Source organism: Bos mutus, chromosome 19, assembly GCF_027580195.1.
Source record: "Bos mutus isolate GX-2022 chromosome 19, NWIPB_WYAK_1.1, whole genome shotgun sequence".
NCBI lineage: Eukaryota > Metazoa > Chordata > Mammalia > Artiodactyla > Bovidae > Bos > Bos mutus.
Genome location: NC_091635.1, coordinates 15164424 through 15186032, shown reverse-complemented (window position 1 = coordinate 15186032; position 21609 = coordinate 15164424). Strand labels below are relative to the sequence as shown.

The window sequence follows — 21609 nt, the reverse complement described above, 5'->3', positions numbered from 1 at the left end:
ATCTGTTTTCTCGTTCTCACCAGCAATGCATGAGAGTTCCTATACCCGCACACCCTTATTAGCATTTGGTTGTTGGTGCTTTGAGTTTTATCCATTCTAATGGGTGTGTAGTGATATCTCCTTGGTTGTTTTCTTTTGCAGTTCCATAAAGACTGATGTTGAGCATCTTTTCATGTTTATTTGCCATATGTCTATTTTCTTTGTTTTTAATGTTTAAAATAGACTTTATTTTTAGAGCAGTTTTAAGATCAAAGCAAAATTAAGCAGAGGATATGGAAAGTTCCCACGTACCCCACCTCCTTCCACTATCAACAAGTACATTTGTTACAACTGATGAACCTACATGGATCCATTATTATTGCTCGAAGTCTGTTGTTTACATTAGGGCTCACTGTTGGCATTGTATAATACATTCTATGGATTTGGAAAACTATATCCACCATTATAATATCACACAAAGTAGTCTCACTGCCCTGAAAACCTCTGTGTTCCCCTGTTCACCCATTCTTCCCCTACCCCCTGCCAACCACCGATCTTTTTACCATCTCCGTCGTTTTTCCTTTTCCAGAATGTTATGTAGTTGGAATTGTGTAGTATGTGGCTTTTTTTACATTAGCTTTGTCTCTTTTCTTTGCTGAGGTATCTGTTCAGATCTTTTGCCCTTGTTTTAACTGGGTTGTTTGTTTTCTTATTGTTGAATGCTAAAAAGAGTTTTTGGAGCACAAATTTTGGATACCAGTCCTTTATCAGATATGTGTTTTGCAAATATTTTCTTCCAAACTGTGGCTCATGTTTTCATTCCCTTAACACTGCCTTTTGCAGAGCAGATGACCTTAATTTTAATGAAGTCCAATTTATCCATTTGTTCTGCTCTGGCGGCTTGGAACTTCCTTTGGGGCCCAGAGCACAGTGGTGTCAGACCTCTTCCTGTGGTCCCAGACCTCTTCCTGTGGTCCCTGACATCCAAGTCATGCCTCTTCCAGAGGGATGGCTCTCCCACAACCCCTGGGGCAGGGAACGCTTAGCACCCCCCAGTCTGCTCAAAGGAAAGGCATCAGAGAGATTTCCAGATCCTACAGCTTCTCCCACACAGGAGATGCACGTGGACATGGACTGCTCGGCACCTGCCCTGGGACTTCAGACTTCCCTTCCCCCAACTGCCACACCCATCACACCCTCTAGCACTGGGATGGCAGCCGCTGCCCTGGGAGTGGGGCTCCTGGGTTTTCTTGGAGAAGAAACTACTCTTTTTGTCCAGTCTCTAAGTCCTTGTATTTGTTCCCCCCAGCCCTACCAGTACAATCAGGATAAAGGAAGCCAGCCCTCCTGGGAAAGAGTTCTCTCCCTGGGGCAAAGACAGGCAGGTAGCAAGTCATCCCCATCTGCAGCAGGCACACCTGTGTCCTGGTCAGATCCCAGCCCCAGGATCTCAGTCTGCTTGGGCTCCTATAACAAAATACCATAGAGCGAGTGATTTAAACAACAGACATTTACTTCTCAAGAGACGTGTTCTATCACTGGGTCAGCAAGATTCCCTGGAGAAGGGGATAGCAACCCATTCCAGTATTCTTGCTGGACAGTTCCATGGACAGAGGAGCCTGGTGGACTGTAGTCCATGGGGTCTCCAAGAGTCGGACACGATTGAGCACACACCTTTCTTTTGTGCTGTGCTGTGCTGTGCTAAGTCACTTAAGTCTTGTCTGACTCTTTGCAACCCCCTGGACTGTAGCCCACCAGGCTCCTCTGTCCATGGGATCCTCCAGGCAAGAATACTGGCATGGATTGCCATGCCCTCCTCCAGGGGATCTTCCGAACCCAGGGATCGAACCTGCGTCTCATGTCTGCTGCATTAGCAGATGGATTCTTTACCACTAGCACCACCTGGGAAACCCTACCTTTCTTTTACTTCTCATAATTCTGGGGGCTGGGAGGTCCAGGATCAGGGTGCTGACAGATCTAGTGTCCGGTGAGAGCTCTCTTCCTGGGTTGCAGGTAGCTGTCTCTCATTGCATCTTCACAAGGTAGAGGAAGCGCTGGTGTCTCTTCTTCTTAGGACACTAACCCCATTATGGCAGCTCCACCCTCATGACCTCATCTAAACCTACTCGCCTCCCAAAGGTCCCATCTCCTAACACCATTGCATTGGGGTTCAACATATGAGTTTGGGGACGACACAAGACATTCAGTCCACACTACTTGGCCATTCTGAACGTGTGGTCCCTGGAGGGTCAGCTGTGGTTACAGCAGCCACACGTATGTGCCTCTTTCTGCACAGGGTGAGGGGGAAGAAACAGGGCCCATTCGGGGAATCTCAGACATTTAGAGCTGGAAGGTGGAGCCTTGGAGTCACTGCAGCCTGACCAGGGCGTCTCCCCTGAACATCAAGGTAGTAAAAACTGAGATATTAGCAAATGCTATGCATGGGCCCAGCATGGTCCACGCACTTTATGTGTTTACATAAACACCCGCCCTCCAACTTCACCACTGTTAACACCCAGGATGCCTGGACTCCTTAATCAGTAGAGCTTGATGAGAGGCCAGATGAGGAATTTAGGTAGGTCTTTATTGGGACTCTGCTGCAGCACAAGGAATTGAAAACAAGCAGCGAGTGTCCTGGCTCGCTCCCTGAGGTGGGGTGAGCTGGCCCCTCAAATAGGGTGAGGGTGGGTTGGGCCGGAGGGGCAGCATAGGTGGTCTGCCCACCCCTGGGTGGTGCTGTGTGCAGCAGTCTTGGTCATGCACTGGACCTGCTTTTGCTCCTGGAAGCTCAGAAGTGGCAGTTGGGTTTTGACCTTTTTGTATCTTGTTTATAACTGGCCGCAACTGCTGCAGTTAATATGCCTGCAGTTAATTCTAGTCCCTTATAGTTTTTCTGTATTCTGTTGCTCCAAGATATTTGTCCAGGTACAAGCACTGCAGCAAAGGGTCCCAGGTCCCAGCCTGTCTCACCATGAGGTAGGTACTATTGTGTCCCATTTTACAGATGAGGAAACTGAGGCAGAGAAACTAAGGAACTTGTCCAAGGTCACAGAGACTGTGAAAAGGGGAAGCCAGGGCTCAGCGCCACCCCAGAGCCCCTGCCCTTACTGCTACTTCCTCAACCCACTCAGGTGAGCTGTAGGGAAACTAAGGCCCAGAAAAGTAAAGTTCCCACGAATCTGAGAGGGATGGCTTCATCATAAGGGAATTCCAGAGGAGCCCAGCCACCCTCTTCTCTCCCTGGGGACCTGCTGGGAGTGGGGTGCGGTGAAGAAGTGGAAGTGGGGGTGGAGGTGGCAGGAAATGGTTGGCAAGGCTCCAGGCAAGTCCAGGGCGGCCACTCCTGGGGTGGGAGCGGGGGGAGGCGGCAGAATCAGGAAGGAAGCCCTTGGTGAATGAATGTCGCTCCATCCCCCAAAGCTGGTACTGGCCCAAGAGGATCCCCTGGGACCTCTGGAGAGAGGAAGTGGGGGACAGCAAAGCAGCCTTACCCCTCACCCCCACCGCCCACCCCAAGGAAGGGGCCTCTCATCTGAGGGGCCAGAGGCCCTCTCTGAGCAAAACTGTAACTGCAGAGCTCTAAGGCCAGAACCAGGACTGTCCGGGGAAGAAGCCGGAGAGGGCTGGCGGGGGCTGTGCAAACACACTCTCCAATCGCTGGGTCACAGATGAAAACTGAGACCCAGAGAGGAGGGGTCGACAAGCAGAAACAGCTAGGACCAGAGCGTGGGTGCCAGGATGCGCTGTGTACATGCATGTGCCTGCCCGTGTGTGCATGCGTGCATGTGTGCATGTACACGGGCCAGGCACCTCACACAGGTAACAGAGGCCCAACTCAGCTTTCTCCCTGGTGTCCTCGTCCATTCTCTGCCTTCTCAGTGTGAATTTTACACAAACAAGCTCCTCCTCCGCACCCTGGGAAGCTTGCAGGCCTGTCCTGGGGGACCTGCCTAATAGGAAGATAAAGGGGGTTGGGGGTGCCACGAAGGACAGGCGACCTGAGAACAGGCAGAGTAAGGGGATCCCAGGCCCTGCCCTCCAGGGAAGCCCCAAGTTCTCTCTGCCCTTGACCCAATCTCAGAGGAACCTGAGGGTCCCCAGGAGTTTGGAAGGGGAACAGGTGTGAAGGGAGGCCTGGGCAAAATTTTCCTCACCAACTTGAAAGATGGCTTGTACAAGAGAGAATGGACTGGGTTTCTATGTTTCCCGTCTCTCTCTCTCCTTTTTTAATAGCCAAACGTAGATTTTTATTATTATTTATTTATTTTTGGCTGTGCTGGGTCTTTGTCGCTGCGCCGGCTTTTCCCTGGTTGCAGAGAACAGGAATTAATCTCTAGTTGCGGTGCGCAGGCTGCACATTGCGGTGGTGCCTCTTGCTGTGGAGCATGGGCTCTGGGGCTCATGGCCTCAGTAGTTGTGGTTCCCAGGCTCCAGAGCACAGGCTCAATAGCTGCTCCAAGGCATGTGGGATCCTCCCAGACCAGGGACCGAACCTGGGTCTCCTGCACTGGCGTGTGTGCGTGCTATTGCTTCAGTCAGGTCCGGCTCTGCAACCGCATGGATTGTAACCTGCCAGGCCCCTCTGTCCATGGGATTCTCCAGGCAAGAATACTGGAATGGGTTGCCATACCCTCCTCCAGGGGATTTTCCCCACCCAGGGATGGAACCCGCATCTCCTCTTATGTGTCTTCTGCATTGGCAGGCAGATTCTTTACCACGAGCCACCAGGGAAGCCCTGTGTCTTTCCAGTCTTGATCCATTTAAATGTGTTACTAGTCCAGAAAATATGGACATTTAAGAAAAGAATGTGGTTGGTCCTTAGATACTAATAATAATTTCTAAGAAACAAAGCAAGTCGAAAAACAATTTGTATAAATTACTCCAAGCTATGGAAAACGGTGATCACTGAATGGAGAGGGAAAAGAAGCTGGGAAGGAGGAAGAGAAGGCTCACTTTTTAATTCTATAATGTATATGTATATATACAATATATAGTTTATATACTAAATATAAATAATACATTTATATTATATATTTAATATAAAATTGTATATATTTAATTTAATATATAATATAAATATATATGTATACTGCAGTATAATGTTTGTTTTTACAATGAAAACATATTTGTGAATTGTTTGAGCAATTTTTAAACACTAAAATTTTTTAAAAAGTTAATGGTGTTTAAAATAAAAATTCCGGGATTTCTCCTGAAGTCCAGTGTTTAAGACTCTGTACTGCCAATGCCAGAGGTGCGGGCTTAATCTCTGATGAGAGAACTAAGATCCCACATGATGCCTGGCCAAAAATAAATAAAATAAAATTCCTTCTCCTCCCATATAAGAATGCCTGAAAGGGTAAGTGACTAGATTAAAAAAAAAAAAAAGATAAAAGCATATCTGCTTCCTTCAGTTGTCACCCCATTAGCCCTAAGTCTGGGTTCTCACACACCCCACAGAACAACACTGCTGGAAGTGAAGTCTGGAAAATTCCCAATACGTGTACTGTTCCTCCTTTTACACACCCACACCAGACAGTTCAAGTTACTAACAAGTTACTAACAGATGCCTCTGATGCTGCTGGTCCAGGAATCACGCCTGTGAAACCCTGGTTTAGAGCCTGACGTTCTGCTGCCCCTGCTTCCCTGGGCCACCGGTGTGAGTGCCAGAGGGAATTCACTAGAAGCAGAAGTGCCCACCAGGAGAGCAGCCTTGCCAATGCCTCAGTCTCCCTTGAGTAGAGTCGAGAGCAAGGAGCACAGGCCAGGCTTCAGGCTGGCTCAGCCTGCGGGTCCTCTCTGTGGGCCCACAGTGAACTCCCTGGACTAGATGTTTCTGGTTCAAGTCCCACCACTTGCCAGTTACGTGAGCCTGTTTTAAAAAAGTTTTGTTTTCCACGATAACATCTCTTTATTTTATTTATTTACTTTGGCCACACTGTGCAGCATGCAGGATCCTAGCTCCCTGTTGCCTGACCAGGGATTGAGCCAGTGTCCCCTGCACTGGGAGCATGACGTCTTAGCCACTGGACCACCAGCGAAATCCCTGCATGAGCCTTTAAAGTGAAGCTTGCCGTAATTGTCCTAACTCATTAAGTGATTGCATATTTCTATAACAGCTATCTTCTGGTTTATTACTTCTCTCAGCTTTCTAAGAATAGGTCCTACCAACCAGAGAACCATTTGATTTTTGGCTTGTTGTTAATGAGTTCGGGGTATAAAAACTGGGGGATAAGGATTAGAATGGAGTTGAGGTGCTCTGAAGGCACTTCAAGAGGACTTTGAGATGTTTGTGAAAAACTCTGGGTGGAAGGAGTCAGGAGTTAGTGAGTTGGGATCACCTGGGGAGAAAAGAGAACAAAAAGAACTCTATTGGCTCCATAGCACGGCCTGGAAGAAGGCATCTGGACAAAAGAAATATCCACCGAAAAAAATTTTTTTTAAGTTTAGATGTTTTTTTGCCTGTTTGTTTTTAATTTGGCTGTGCCAGGTCTTAGTTGTGGCATATGGGAGCCAGTTCCCTGACCAGGGATCAAACCCGGGCCCCCTGCACTGGGAGCATGGAGTCTCAGCCACTGGCCCACCAGGGAAGTCTCTCATGGAAGATTTTTAGATAGCTTGTTAAGAGATGATTAATATCGACTTTTTTTCCATCCTCCCAATGTAATCTTCAGGAAAATCTACATTGCCTTTTAGGATTTTCTATGAGTGAATTCCTTAGAAAACTCAATGAGATGATGGATTCTGCATCGGTTACTGAATGATCCCAGAAACAGTTCCCACAGAAGGTGGGGCTGGAGGAACACACAGATGGCCCTGGGTTTCCTGTCTCCAGAGCAAATGTTAACAATTCTTACTGGACTCCCATACCATGGTGTTCCAGAGTGTCCTCATCCCAGCACTCATCTATCTGCCACCACAGTTACAAGAGGATTTTAATTTGTTTAAAAATTAAAAGTTTCATTTGCTTTGTAATAGATAGGAAAATAGGTCAGTAGGGGCTTGGAAAGAGGAATAAGGATGGAACAGAAGTGGTGGATTCTCTGCTGGAAAGCTAAGTAACTTGGCAGCCCCAAGTGAGTTAGTGAGCAGACTTCCACACACCCAGGAATGTAGAGGGATACAGGAGCCTGGGCGAAGCCATCATGGCTGTGGCTGGAGGAGCCACAACAGTGAGCCTCGGCTTGTGTATCTTGGGCACCCACCATCCAGAGCGTCTTTGCTGCCCTTAGCTCACCGATGATCCGGAAGCCAGAGCAGTAAGTAAGTGCAGGGAACCCTAGCTCTCTGGATTCTGATGCTGATGGATCATGTGGTCTGTGCATGGGTTAGAAAAGAATTTCCAGACATGAGGCAGAAGGAGAGGAGAATAGAGTTTATTAGAACGGGAGATGCGGTCAAAACAGCGGGATGGCTCCTTTCGCAGGCCAGTAGCCAATTTTATAGCCACAAGAGAAAGAAAATTCCTACTGAAAGGATGGTGTTAGGTGAGGATGCTATGTGCGTGCCTGAGTGCCGACTCTTTGTGACTCCATGGACTGTAGCCCGCCAGGCTCCTCTGTCCATGGGATTGTCCAGGCAAGAATACTGGAGTGGGTTGCCATTTCCTCCTGCAGGGGATCTTCCTAAGCCAGGGACAGAACTCGCATCTCCACGTCTTGTCTCCTGCATTGCAGGTGGATTCTTTACCACTAAGCCACCAGATTGGTCAGGATTATAGGGTAGATATTTTACCTGTGAAGTCAGGGAATTGGCTGGTTTAGATCAGGAGGCTTGTGGCAGCAGTTGCTATAAGGCTTGGTTAATTGTAGAGATTTTTGTCCTGTGACCTTGGTAAAAGGCTCCACAGTCTTGCTGGGGGCTGTTCCTGGGAGACTGGTGCAGACAGGGAAGTTGGCAACAGACGGCCTGAAAAGCCCAGGTTAAACAAACCCTAGAGCGACAGGGAGCCACTAGGATCAACCAGAGAGGCAGTGCCACCTACCTTGCTGATGGTACATATGGTGAGCTGGGGGCACCTAGGGGTCTCAGTCCTTCATCCTTGCACCTCCTTTTCACTCTCTCTTTGTCCCTGGTTGGCCCTCGGCTGCATGCCCTCACAATAAGGTTGCAAGGGACATCCCTCTTGGTCCAGTGGTTAAGAATCCGACTTCCACTGCAGGGGGCACAGGTTCCATCTTTGGTTGCGCAATTAAGATTTCCACATGCCACACGGAGTGGCCAAAATAAATAAATGACAATAAATTCAAAATGAGGGCGCCTCAGCTCATCCTTGCAGGGGGCAGCTCCGGGGCTGTCCACAGTCACCAAGCAGCCCCTTTGGTGGCCACCACGCCCGGGGTAGTTGCAGAGACAGCAGCCCATGATAAGAGGAGTGGAGCAGCCACAGGAGGCTGACATCAACTTGTGATTTCCGATCAGTTAGGCCAGAGCTGATAATGAGAAGGCGCTGCCCGCGATGGCCACACTGCCAGCTGCTGAGTGCCGAACCTGCGAGGGCTCCGTTCTTGGCCCTTTGTCTTGTCCTGAACTTTTTCACTTCACCCATTTATTCCCTCCTTCATTCCTTGATCCATTTGTTTTATTTACTGACCTCAACTATCTCTCCACATTCTCTTATCTTGTGATGGAGAGAATAATGAATAAGACCTAGCTGCTTCTTCCTCAGAACTTATTGGGGGAGGGCTGAGGGATAAGGCAGACATGTGAATACTAAGAATACACAGATGCTTGATAAAATTGGGAGTCCACTCACATGAGTGGGACAGAAAAGAGGAGGCTATAAGGGACTCCCTGGTGGTCCAGTGGCTTAGACTTTTTGCTCTCAATGCAGGGAGCCCAGGTTTGATCCCCAGTCAGTAAACTAGATTCTGCAGCCAAATAAATAAAAAAAATTTTAAAAAGAAATAACTATAAAAGAGAAGCTGAGCTATAGAGCAGATGGTTTAAATTTCTGGTCTTTTTTTTTTTCAAATGGCCTCTTCTCCAAAATGAAAAGATGGAACCAACCCACTCAGCCCTTTCAGAGAAAGGTCAATGACTTCTCCTTTGGTTGCAAAGGAGAAACCCAAGTAACAGAAACCGAATGCAAACAGTCTTAACGGAAAAGGAAGGGGCCATTTATCGGATCACATAGTTGAACAATTAAGAGAAGATCTAGGCCTCAGGGTTTCAAGCACAGCTGAATCCAGGCGTTCATGGGGTCAGCAATCTGCCTCTCTCCAGAGCCATTTAGCCATTAGGCCAAATCTGATGACAGCACAGAGTCTCTGAGTTGTTTTTCAAAGGTCTAGAAATGTGTTGGAGAGGCCCCTAAATATTGCTTGGCTTACAAATGTGAGAAGAAGAAAGAATACGACAAACTAGTGAGTGCATCGCCTTGGAGGCGATCTGCTCCCCAGCACTGCTCTCTCCTAATCACCACGGTCAGCAGATAATTCTTCCTGCTCTGCATCCATGTCCTCTGTGCAGGCTTGGACACCATTGACTGTCATGTCCTTGACACTGTCCTCGCTCCTGCTTCCATCACACTCCACTTCTCCTCCTGCCTCTCTGACCTGTTTTTCCCACTTCTGTTCTGAAGGAAGGATGGTTAGGAGTGAGGCAGGAGAAGGGTTGAGAAGATAATCCCACTGCCCACATGAAGGCCTGGAGGTGGGAGATGGCCTGGATCTTTAAGGAACTACAGTCATTCAGGACTCCTGGGAGGTGTCAGAGCAAGAGGATAAAGCCCGAGGTTGGGGATCAAGGAAGGACCAGATCAGATCAGATCAGATCAGTCGTTCAGTCGTGTCCAACTCTTTGCGACCCCATGAATCGCAGCACGCCAGGCCTCCCTGTCCATCACCAACTCCCGGAGTTCACTGAGACTCATGTCCATCAAGTCAGTGATGCCATCCAAGGACCAGATCATTCCTTGCAAATCAAGTGAAGGAATTTTGCTGTTCTCTTGAAAGTAATAGGGTGCTATCGGGGGTTGTAACAAAGGTGTAACAGGATCAGATTCATATCTACTCTAAGAAAGAGACCTTCAGCTGTAAGGTGGAGGCAGGTAGACAGCAAGGGGTCGTAATACTTTAGGAGAAAGATGATAATGACCTCATGACTGCCATGGGGATGGGAAAAAGGGGGACAATTCATGAGAAGTGATAAGACTTGGTGCCATTGAGGTGTAACAGGTGAGGGAGAAGGAGGTGTAAAAAGTGACATCCAGGTTTCTGGTTCTGAGATGAGCAGCAAGGAAGTGGGTTTCAAGGGTGAAATGATGAACTGGGTTTGTACCAGCTGAGCTGTAGAAGCTTGGGGGCATTTAGCCAGCAATGTCTGGGGTGGGAGGTGCTTGGTGTGTTTGGAGCTCCAGAAAGAATCCTCAGCTCCCTGCATCCAGCCAGCACCAGAGGGGGCCCCCGGGAGGTGCCACCTCCCACCTGATCAGAATAAAGAATGTCAGTGGAACTTCCCTGGGAGTCCAGTGGTTAAGACTCCACACTTCCGCTGCAGGAGGTGCGGGTTCGATCCATGGTTGGGGAACTAAGATACTGCATGCCTGGTAGCACAGCCAAAAAAAAAAAGGTCCAGTGGCTGTGGCTGACCACAGACACTTCTCTAGAAAGAGACCTCACAGCAGGATGTGCTCTGGGAGGAGCTTCGAGGGCCATGGGGAAGGGGAAGGAAGGGGAGGGGACAGAGCCAGGCCTTTGTGACACTGGGCTTTTCTCTGCAGGGCTAGAGGCTGCAGAGACACCCATCATCCGGGACTGGTGGCCTCCCTGGGCAAGACTGTGGGCCGCTGAATTACTGCTGAGTCAAGGTAGGTGCTGGCTGGGGGCAGAGTCTCCAGGGAGGGATCTGGGAGGAGCAGATGGAGGGTCCCGGAGGCGGGATGTTGGAAGGGGAGCCCACGAGGGGCCGAGACATCCCCAGCCCTTATGAACACACGCCCAGCATTTCTGAGACAGGTCACCCAGGTATGGTGGCTACTAGGACTGCTCTGCCAGGTTAAGATTACTCAACCCATTTTCACAAGAAGAAAGGATGCAGGACCTGTGAGAAGACCTCTCCTTTCTTCTCCAGATCCTGTAAATGCCCATAATGAAGGACTAATTATTCCTCCCTGGTGCTGCAGAGCACATTCGTTAGCCTGTTGGATTCCTACAGGCGATTGGAGGAAGGCTGGATATGTGTTAATACTGCCCATTTATAGGTCAGGAGACAGAGGCTTAGAGGGATGGAGCATCTTGCCAAAGATTGTAGAGTGGAGAAGCAAGATGCAGGACTCCGAGAGAAACTTCTGGGCCCCCGTCTGCGTCCCTCCTGGGACATCATCTGTCCCTGTCTGTCCCAGGTCTTGGTTACTCTCTGCACACACACACACACACACACACACACACACACACACACACGGAGAGGCCCAGCTGGCGTGGGGTTGAGACCTGACTGTGCATGACCAACACAGAAATTAATAGGTGCCAGGGCCCCTGGCAGAGTGAGGTGTGGGCTCAAGTGGAGAGAGCCCCCCAGGGCTGGGGTCAGGGAAGGTTCTGCTCAAAATGTCAACAGGGCCTTGAGGCAGACAGAGGGTTGGTGTGCAGAGATGAGACTGCAGGCATCTCGGTGAGGGGGAGAAACTGCAAACACAGAGGAGGAAGGTAGTGTGATGGCAGGAAAGAACAGCTAGCGGTTCAGTTTGGCTGCTAATGCATGCGTTTGTGGAGGACCAACCAGCAGGGGCCTGTCCTGTTTATTTATCTGTAAATAAGTGGCTTTTGAATATCATCATTTTGAGTCCTCACAGAAACCCTGTGAGTCAGGTGCTATTATTAAGTCTCATTTAAAGATAGAGAAACTGAGGCACAACGGCTCTAAGCAACACATTGCCATAGCAACAAAGAGATTTGGTACCCAGCAGTCTAGCGCCCAATGCTACCTGCCCCAACACTCTGTGGCTCCCCTCTGTTACCTCCTCGGCTCCCAGGGTGGGCATGAATGCCAGGCTGGCTGGTGGCCACCTGGTCCTCAGGCCTTCCTGGTCTGCATCCAGGCCCATCACCTTCCTCCTAGGCTCCCTGCCCCCAGGAACAATGCTCTCCTGCCTCCTAGATTGGCTCTCTCACATCCAGGTGTTTCCTTTGCAGTCAGGGGCAGACACAACAAAGGAAACAGGCCTGCCCAGTCCTCGGGGACAGCTGGGAAATAAAGCCCTTGGGAATCTGGAAAGCCCAGTGGGGCCTCGTGGGATGAGGGTTGACGGGGTCCCCTCGGAACCCCAAGCTCTGCCTTTCCACCCCCGCTAATCACATGCTTTAAATCAAAGAACTGGGTGTGTTGCCTGGCAAGTCTGTGTCTATGGAGAGAAAAAATCCAAGCCCTGGAGATGGCATCTGCCAGATACCCTGGGGGCAGGAGGGAGCGTGGGTGGGAGGAGAGGGAAGTGGCTCCACGATGGGATGGTCCCCTCTCTGTGCTAGAACAGCAGGCAGAGGACAGGAGGGGGCAGAAGTATGTTCCTGGGAAGTTCCATGCCTTTCTTCCCAGGGGGTGGCATAGGTGGGCTGGGTGGTGGCTTTTCCTGGCTGAATAGTCTGGCCCAGGAGCCAGCAGTTGGGGTGGGAGGCCAGGGTAAGCAGGGCATCAGCTGTAAACTTCATGGTGAAACAGTGACCCAGAGCCTGGCCACCTCAGACCCTCTCAGTCCTGCTGTCTGCAGCCCTTCCTCTGGCCAAGAAGTCTTTCCTACAATCTCCTGCACAGAATGAATGAGCAACAGCTGCTGCCGATAGGGTCCCATCCACTTCTTGCTGTGTGTCATGGAGCCATCTCTGGTTCTGTGGCCTGTGTTACCCGCCGGGGCAGTGAATAGCTGTGCATTTGCACCCTCCCTGAGGACTGTTCCTTGCTAATGTTCTGTGTTTAAGGAGGACTGTCCTCTGAATCCCGATTCATTCAGCCACCCGTTAATTCTTTGTCTCTGGTCCCATCCCTCTGACAAGAGCTGTAAGGGTCTAAGATTTACCCTACTGATAACTAACAAGTTGAGGTGTCCCACGTGGCTCAATGGTAAAGAATACAATGCAGGAGAAACGGGTTCGATTCCTGGGTCAGGAAGATCCCCTGGAGAAGGAAATGGCAACCCACTCCAGTATTCTTGCCGGGGAAATACCATGGACAGAGAAGCTTGGTGGTCTACAATCCAAGGGGCTGTAAAGAGTTGGACACGACTTAGTGCCTAGACAACAACAACCACGATCAAGTTAGTCTCCACAGTTTTATGGTCGCTGGCAGAAAACACAAGACTCCAGAGTCGCACATCTTTATCACTCACAGTGAAACCAGCAGCATGAGCTTGTCCTGCCCTCAAATCCCCTGGGAGAGCAAAGAGGCGGCCCCAAGAGGTTGCTGTGCATCACCGCTGAGGAGCCTGGAGCTTAGGAAACCCCCAGTGTTCACTGGGGGCAGGGGAGGGAAGGGTGGGCTGCCAGCAAACCTGCCACCTCTGCCCTGGAAGGAAACATTGTCTCTATTCCACTGGTGGCAAAGAAATCTGTTCTTGGCCCTGGGGAGGGCAGGCTCTCTGTTCCAAGGTTGTCTGTGATACAGATCTTGAAGAAGTGATCTGGAACAAATGCTCACGAGGTGGGCACAAACCCATGGAGGATTGCCTGCCAGGGTTCTCCTACTGACTGCACCCCGGCTGCACTGTCCCCTGAAATGCCTCCAGCACCCCCTCCTCAGTGCTTGGCTGGCCATTCCCTTCGTTTGGAACATGTTTTCTGCAGACTTTGCCCGGATTGCTCCCTTCCTCCTGCAGGCTTCTACTCAGAGGTCACCTCCTTGGGGAGACCTTTTCATACTGCACCCCAGTCACTGGAACCTCATGATCACATTCTCAGCCATATTTCTTTAGCACCTTTCAGCTGTATAATTAATACACAACTTAATTATGGCATTTTTGTCTGCAACCCCCGCCCCCCACACACACACACATAGGGCTTCTCTTGTAGATCAGTTGGTAAAGAATCTGCCTGCAGTGCAGGAAACCTGGGTTCGAATCCTCGGTCAGGCAGATCCCCTGGAGAAGGAGATGGCAGCCCACTCCAGTATTCTTGCCTGGAGAATCCCATAGACAAGCAGCCTGGTAGGTTCCCAATCCATGGAGTCGCAAGAGGCATGGGGACATGACTTAGCGACTAAACCACCTCCCCCCCACCAACAAACCCACAGGTAGTACAAGTTTTATGCGAGCAGGTGTTTGTCTACTTTTAACTTACTACCACATCTCCAGGACCTGGAGTAGCATCGGACACTTAGGAGAGGCTCAAAAAATACTCATCGTGTGAATGAATGAATCCATCCACTTATCTGATCTTCAGAGAAAAACCTGGTTCTCCTCACTTGAATCTGTAGGACAGATAAGGCTCTGTCATATAGAGCAAGTGAGACGAGGAGCGAGTAGCTCAGGCTGGGAGTTGGGGTGGAGGTGAGAGGCCACGGCGGGGTGAGAGGCCACGGTGCTGTGACCTTGGGGATGCTCCCAGGTTGTTGGAATTTACCCCCTAGCCACTTCCCATGCTCTTGGTACCCGCTGCTGGGAATCTTCCGGATTGGTGGCCAAGGCTGGTGTGTTTCTATCCTACGGTGTCATATTCTTGCTGTGATTGGGAGAACGGGGAGAGGGCAGGGGCTTGCGAGCTGAGCTCGGATGTGCCATTTGCATGGTCAGCGATGCATGAAAAGAGCCACAGTCCAAGACGGAGCCCGAGGCCAGTCCCTCCCACAGAGGGTGACCACTCCATCCAGGTCCCCCTTCCAACCAGAAGGCTGTCTCTTTACCAGGATTCTGAGCATCAGCCTCATCTCTGTGACCTGTGCCGTCTGTCATGCCAACCGTGCCAAATAGACTGGCTTCCACTCTCTAACCTAAGAATGGTTTGGAGACGGGGACCCTGTGTTGTCTTCACATGAGTGCCTGACAGTCACCATATAGTGAGTCAGGGGCTACGGAGGAGTAGGGAGGTGTACCATAAACGTTTATCGAATGACTCACATGGCACCTCGGGGCAACTCCAACGCCCAGCTCACATCAGGCACGTCTGTAATGAACTCTTCTCTCTTAGAACTGGAGCCTGGGTGGAAGTGGACAGTCCCCAGCTTACAATGGTTGGACTTAAGGTTTTTCGACCTTACAGTGGTGGGAAGGCAAGGTGCACTGAGTCGAAACCATGCTTCAATTTTTGATCTTTTCCTGAGCTAGCGTATGGGGTATGATCCCGTCTCGTGCTGCTGGAAGGGCAGTTCCTAGCCAGCCACATGATCACAGGGCTCAACAACTAGTACACTCACAACCAGTCCGCATCCAGACAAGCATTCTGTTTCTCACTTTCATTACAGTGTTCAGTCCGTTACACGAGATCGTCAGCACTTCACTAGCAGATAGGCTTTGTGTTAGGTGGTTTTGCCCAACTGTAGGCTCATGGAACAGTTCTGCGCATGTTTAAGGTGGGCGGGGCCAAGCTGTGATGTCCTGTACGGGTAGAAGTGTTCAGTGCATTTCAACATAAGATATTTTCAACCTACGATGGGTTTGTGTGTGTTAGTTGCTCAGTCGTGTCTGACCCTTTGCGACCCCATGGACTGAAGCTACCCAGGCTCCTCTGTCTATGGGATTTTTCAGGCAAGAATACTGGAGTGGGGTGCCTTTCCCTTCTCCAGGGGATTGTCCTGGCCTAGGAATCGAACCTGGGTCTCCCACATGGCGGGCAGAGTCTTTAGCATCTGCGCCACCAGGGAAGGTCCAACAATGAGCTTATCGGGATGTAACCCTATTGCACGGCAACTAGAGGGTAGGCTCTGCTTGTTGTAACTAGAAAAAGCCGGTGCACAGCAACAAAGACCCATTGCAGCCAAAAAATAAACAGACATGTAGATGCATAATTTTAAAAGATGAGGCATGGAGAAAGGTGACGGGGATAAGAAAAAGGTGAGGTAATCATTCTTCACTAATACAGCTGAGCTATAGTCTCCTTCGTGGGATGCATGCTCAGAAATGATGAAATTAGCACAGACCACTTATTATTTATTAATGACTCACTGATAACTGCCCTCGGTCTCTGTGAAATGAATGTGTTCTCATGCTTGTTGCGCGATCAGTGTGCCAGTTGTGGACTGAGAATGTGACGAGTAGGGTCACACCGCAGTCAGTAAGAAGTCACGGACAAGTAGACCCTCAGCTCCTAAGGGTAAGAAACCGTGTCTCATTTATTTATCTCTAAACACTAGGGCCTGGCACAATTTCCGCCATGTGGATAGTGTTCCATAGGTGCACTTTGGTTTACTCAGCGATCTCAGCCCCTAGAATTACTGCCAGGAGCTAGGGAGGAACATCCTTTGGCCTCGGAGCAGCCAAAATAGATGTTCTAAGCCCACTGCTGAAATAGCATTCACACCAGAGAAAAGAAGCCTTTCAGTGTGGGATAGAGACTTCCATTAGCTGCCAACAGCCCCTGAAATCTTCACCGTGTTACAGCCTAGTGCATGCAATCAGCTCCCATGACATTCATCCAGAACACCTCAGAGGCATGTTCAGGTGCCTAAAAGGGCAAGCTTATTTCCTGAGAAGTTCACATCACCCTGAACTGAAGCAAATGCAATGTTGATTCGTTCCAAGAAATGACCTGGGTTCTGCATATTTCCTGTCTGATGCAGACTTGACCCCAAGGGCTCTGCCCGACACGGGTGTGGTCAGCAGCCCAAAGAACAGGAAACAGATTACACAGGTCCCCTCAGAGGAACAAGGGGGTGGCACAGAGAATCCCCAGGTCCCACACAAATATATATGGACACCAGATAAATGTTTGATGAGTAAGCGAGTGAATGAAGAATGAATAAGCAGGCTTTCTGACAGTGACTGTTGAAGCTTCTTAGAATTTTACTTTAAAGAAAAAAAATCAGCCCAGGGCTTCTGTAGTGGTACAGTGGATAAGAATCCACCTGCCAGTGCAGGGGACACAGGTTCGATCCCTGGTCCGGGAAGATTCCACGCGCCACAGGGCAGCTAAGCCCGTGAACCACAACTACTGAGCCCATGTGCTGCAGCTACTGAAGCCCACAAGCCCTAGAGCTCATGCTACACAAGAGAGGCCGCCTCAGTGAGAAGCCCGAGCACCACAACCAAGAGTGGTCACTGCTTGCCACAACTAGAGAAAGCCTGAGCGTCAGCAAAGACGCACATAACCAAATAAATACATAAATGTTAAAAATCAACCCAGATCATCCACAGCTTTACAAGTAGAGCTGATTTACAATGTCGTGTAAGTTTCAGGTGTACAGCATAGCAATTCAGTTTATGTGTGTGTGTGTGTATATATATATATATATGAATAAATATATAGGGCTTCCCTGGTGGCTCAGATGGTCAAGAATCCGCCTGCCATGTAGGAGAACTGGACTCAATCCCTGGGTCCCGAAAAAGATCCCCTGGGGAAGGGAATGGCTACCCACTCTAGTATTCTTGCCTAGAGAATCCAATGGACAGAGGAGTCTGGTGGGCTACAGTCCATGGGGTCGCAAAGAGTCAGACATGACTAAGTGACTAACACTTTCACTTTCAAGAATAAATATATGCATGTATTTATTTATTCTTTTTCAGATCCTTTTCCCTTATATGTTATTATATGGTTATAATAATATATTATAGTACATATACATTACACTGCATATATATAGTATAATGATAAAATATAATATTGAATTCAGTTCCCTGTGCTATACAGCAGGTCTTTGTCGGTTAGCTTTTTTTCAAGTTTGTTTTTATTTATTTATTTTTATTGTGCTGGAGCTTCATTGCTGATGAGGGTTTTCTCGAGCTGTGGCTACTCTCCACTGTGGTGTATGGACTTCTCATTGCAGTTGCTTCTCTTGTTGTAGCACACGGGTTTAGTTGCCCCATGGCATGTGGATTCTTCCCAGACCAGGAATCAAACCCATGTCCCCTGCACTGGCAGGCAGATTCCCAACCACTAGACCACCAGGGAAGTCCCCCAATTTCCATTCTTTCCAGCTGAATATGACAGAACAAATTTTTCATGTCCTCCCCAATAGTTGATATTACTCATTTCTCTAATCTCTGCCAATGGTTTGTCACAGTTTTGCATTCATTTTGATGATTATCATTCAATTCAGTTCAGTCGCTAAGTCACGTCCGACTCTTTGCGACCCCATGGACTGCAGCACCCCAGGCTTCCCTTCACCAACTCCCAGAGCTTACTCAAACTCATGTCCATAGAGTCGATGATGCCATCAAACCATCTCATCCTCTGTTGTCCCCTTCTCCTCCTGCTTTCAATCTTTCCCAGAATCAGGGTCTTTTCTAAGGAGTCAATTCTTCGCATCAGGTGGCCAAAGTATTGGAGTTTCAGCTTCAGCGTCAGTCCTTCCAATGAATATTCAGGATTGACTTCCTTTAGGATGGACTGGTTAGATCTCCTTGCAGTCCAAGGGACTCAAGAGTCTTCTCCAACACCACAGTTCAAAAGCATCAATTCTTCAGTGCTCAGCTTTCTTTATAGTCCAACTCTCACATCCATGATTATCATTAGACTAAAATTATTCAAGGAGATCCAACCAGTCCATTCTGAAGGAGATCAGCCCTGGGATTTCTTTGGAAGGAATGATGCTAAAGCTGAAACTCCAGTACTTTGGCCATCTCATGCGAAGAGTTGACTCATTGGAAAAGACTCTGATGCTGGGAGGGATTGGGGGCAGGAGGAGAAGGGGACGACAGAGGATTAGTGGCTGGATGGCATCACTGACTCGATGGACGTGAGTCTGAGTGAACTCCAGGAGTTGGTGATGTACAGGGAGGCCTGGCATGCTGCGATCCATGGGGTCGCAAAGAGCTGGACACGACTGAGCAATTGAACTGAACTGAACTAACTCAACTGAAAATTATTCATAATACATTATAATTTCAATACTTTGAATTCAACTCTTTGATATTTATTTTATAATTTTACATCTGTATTTATAAGTGAGCCAGATATATTTTTTCTGTTGTGGTAAAATTATACATATCATGAAATTCACCCATTTTAACTACCTTAAAGTGTACAATTCCATGGCATTAAGTACATTTACAATATTGTACAATCATGACTACTATCCATTTTCAGAAGCTTTTCATCATCCCAAATAGAAACTCTGTGCCCATTAAACAGTAACTCCCCATTCCTGCCTCCCCTCAGCCCCCCGTCACCTCCATTATATTTTGTCTTTGTGAATTTGCCTATTTAGATGCGTCATGTAAGTGGAATCATATAATATTTGTCCTTGTGTGTCTGACTTATTTCATTTAGCATGATGTTCCATGCTACATTGCAGCATGTATCAGAATTTCATTCTTTTTTAAGGCTGCATAATTTTCTGCATACACCACCTCTTGTGTGAACACTTGGGAGTCTTTCCACCTTTTGGCAATGTTTAAATAATGGTGCTATGAACATTGGTGTACAAATATCTATTAGTCCCTATTTGCAATTCTTTTGGGTGTTTACCTAGGAGTGGAATTCCTGGTAAACCATACAGTGAATCTCTGTTTAACTTTATGAGGAATCGCCTTACTGTTTTCCATGGCAGGTGCTCAGTTTTACATTCCAGCCAGCCATGAACCCAAGTTCTCATTTGTCCACACCCTTGCCAACACTTGTTATTTTCTGTTGTATTTATTTTTTAAAATAGCTATCCCAGTGGATGCAAAGTGTTTCCTCTATTTTTGTAAACTATCCTCATTAGATTTTCATATCAAGGGGAGGCTGCCTTCTTCAGAGAATCTCTTCTTCTTTCTCTATGCTTTGGAACAGTTTTTTGCTTTGCTCTGCATATTTGAGATGACTTATCAGAGGAGCCATCTGAGCCAGATATCACTTTTTAAGAGCTAGTTCTTTGAGGGCTTTCTCTGTTTCCTCACTGGTTACCAATATAAGCAGTTTCTCCGAGTCTTCTAGAACCTTTTGATTTATTTTTATTTTCCAAGAAAACTGTGTGATATCGAGGATTCAGGGCTTTCTTTGTATAATCAATGTCTTATGTGATGTTCATCATTCCTAATACTGTCTCTTTTTTCTCTCTTGATTAGCTGTCCCAATCCTTTCAGAGTTCCTCTGCTTCTCACTTGGGGAGTATATTGCTCTGGGAAGCTAACTCTGGGAGTCCCTCACTCTGGGGTCCCAGTGGGGCAGCTTGTGGTCATGATGGAGGGCTTGAGCTCTCGAGCCAGATGGTCGGAGTTCAAGTGCTCATTCTTTGACTTACTATCTGACCTTAATCGATATTTAACCTCTGTGCTTCAATTCCCCATTTGTAGAATGGGGAGAAAAGAGTACCTACCTGACTCATTGGAAAAGACTCTGATGCTGGGAAAGATTGAGGGCAGGAGAAGGGGGTAACAGAGGATGAGGATGGTTGGATGGCATCACCGACTTGATGGACATGAGTTTGAGCAAACTGTAGGAGATAGTGAAGGACAGGGAAGCCTTGGGTGCCATGGTCCATGGGGTCGCAAAGAGCTGGACACGACTTGGCAACTGAACAGCAACAGCATCAGGTTAATATTAAAGAATGGATAGTTTGAACTCCCCTGGAGGTTTAGTGGTTAAGACTCTGCACTTCCACTGCCGGGGTGGGTGGGTGGGGCCTGGGTTCGATCCCTGGTCAGGGAACTAAGGTCTCACAGGCCAAACAGTGTGACCAAAAACAAACAAAACACTGAGAGTGAAGAGTTGACAGTTTTTAAATTTTTAGAAGAGTACCTGGCACGTAGCAAGCATCATAGAAGCACTTCTTAAATAAATCTAGACGCCCCTTCCATGTGGGAGAAGCCTTGGTCCCCTGGTCTCCTTTCCATTCCACACACAGACTTTCTGCACTTTCTCACCACTTACACTGTCTCTTATTTTGCAGAACCACCTCTTTGCAGAAAAACAACCAATTTACTTTCCATTCTGCTGCCTGAGACAACCACATCCTCCTCTTACACACACCCCAGGCTCCCATGGAGAGCTCAGGTCAGTATGGCAGGGGGGAGAGGGGTCTGCAGGGTGGAGGAGGCCCCTCTTGAAGGTGAGAAAGCCCCAAGGGCTGGCAAGGCCACCCTCCACCCAGCCCAGCTGGGAGATCCCCACTCAGCTGCCCAAATGTGACAACATAGTTGAGAGATGGACATCCATGCACTTGTATGAGTCCCAGCTGCTGGCAGATCACTCAGCTGGACACTGGGAGTAATGACAGTAAAAGCCAATATGTATTGCCAAATACTTGCATTTATTTAACAAAAATCTCCATGGCACTTACAATATATCAAGTAGTGGAAACAGCACCCAACAAATATTAACTTGTTGAGAGACAGACAGCATTATTGCCTTCATTTTACAGAAGAGGAAAGTGAGAGAGGACACACAGATAGTATGTGATCCAATCAGGATTTGAGACGGTGGCATCACTGACTCAATGAACATGAGTTTGAGAAAATTCTGGGAGACAGTAAAGGACAGGGAAGCCTTGCGTGCTGCAGTGCATGGAGTTGCAAAGAGTCGGACATGACTTAGCAACTGAACAACAGCAATCAGGATTTGAACCCAGCAA

The 21609-nt window shown here is 48.4% G+C and overlaps 1 protein-coding gene across 3 annotated transcripts in view; it reads left to right on the top strand.

Annotated features, from left to right (window-relative positions):
- The first annotated feature begins 10669 nt into the window (after positions 1–10669).
- Positions 10670–21609, top strand: part of PIK3R6 (phosphoinositide-3-kinase regulatory subunit 6) — a 49606-nt gene continuing 38666 nt past the window's right edge. For all 3 annotated transcript variants that reach the window (XM_070389473.1, XM_070389472.1, XM_005907547.3), the window contains exons 1-2: positions 10670–10786; positions 20929–21032. In XM_070389473.1, coding sequence (XP_070245574.1) covers positions 21020–21032 — 13 coding nt within the window. In that variant the 5' untranslated portion in view covers positions 10670–10786; positions 20929–21019. The remainder of the gene's footprint in view (positions 10787–20928; positions 21033–21609) is intronic.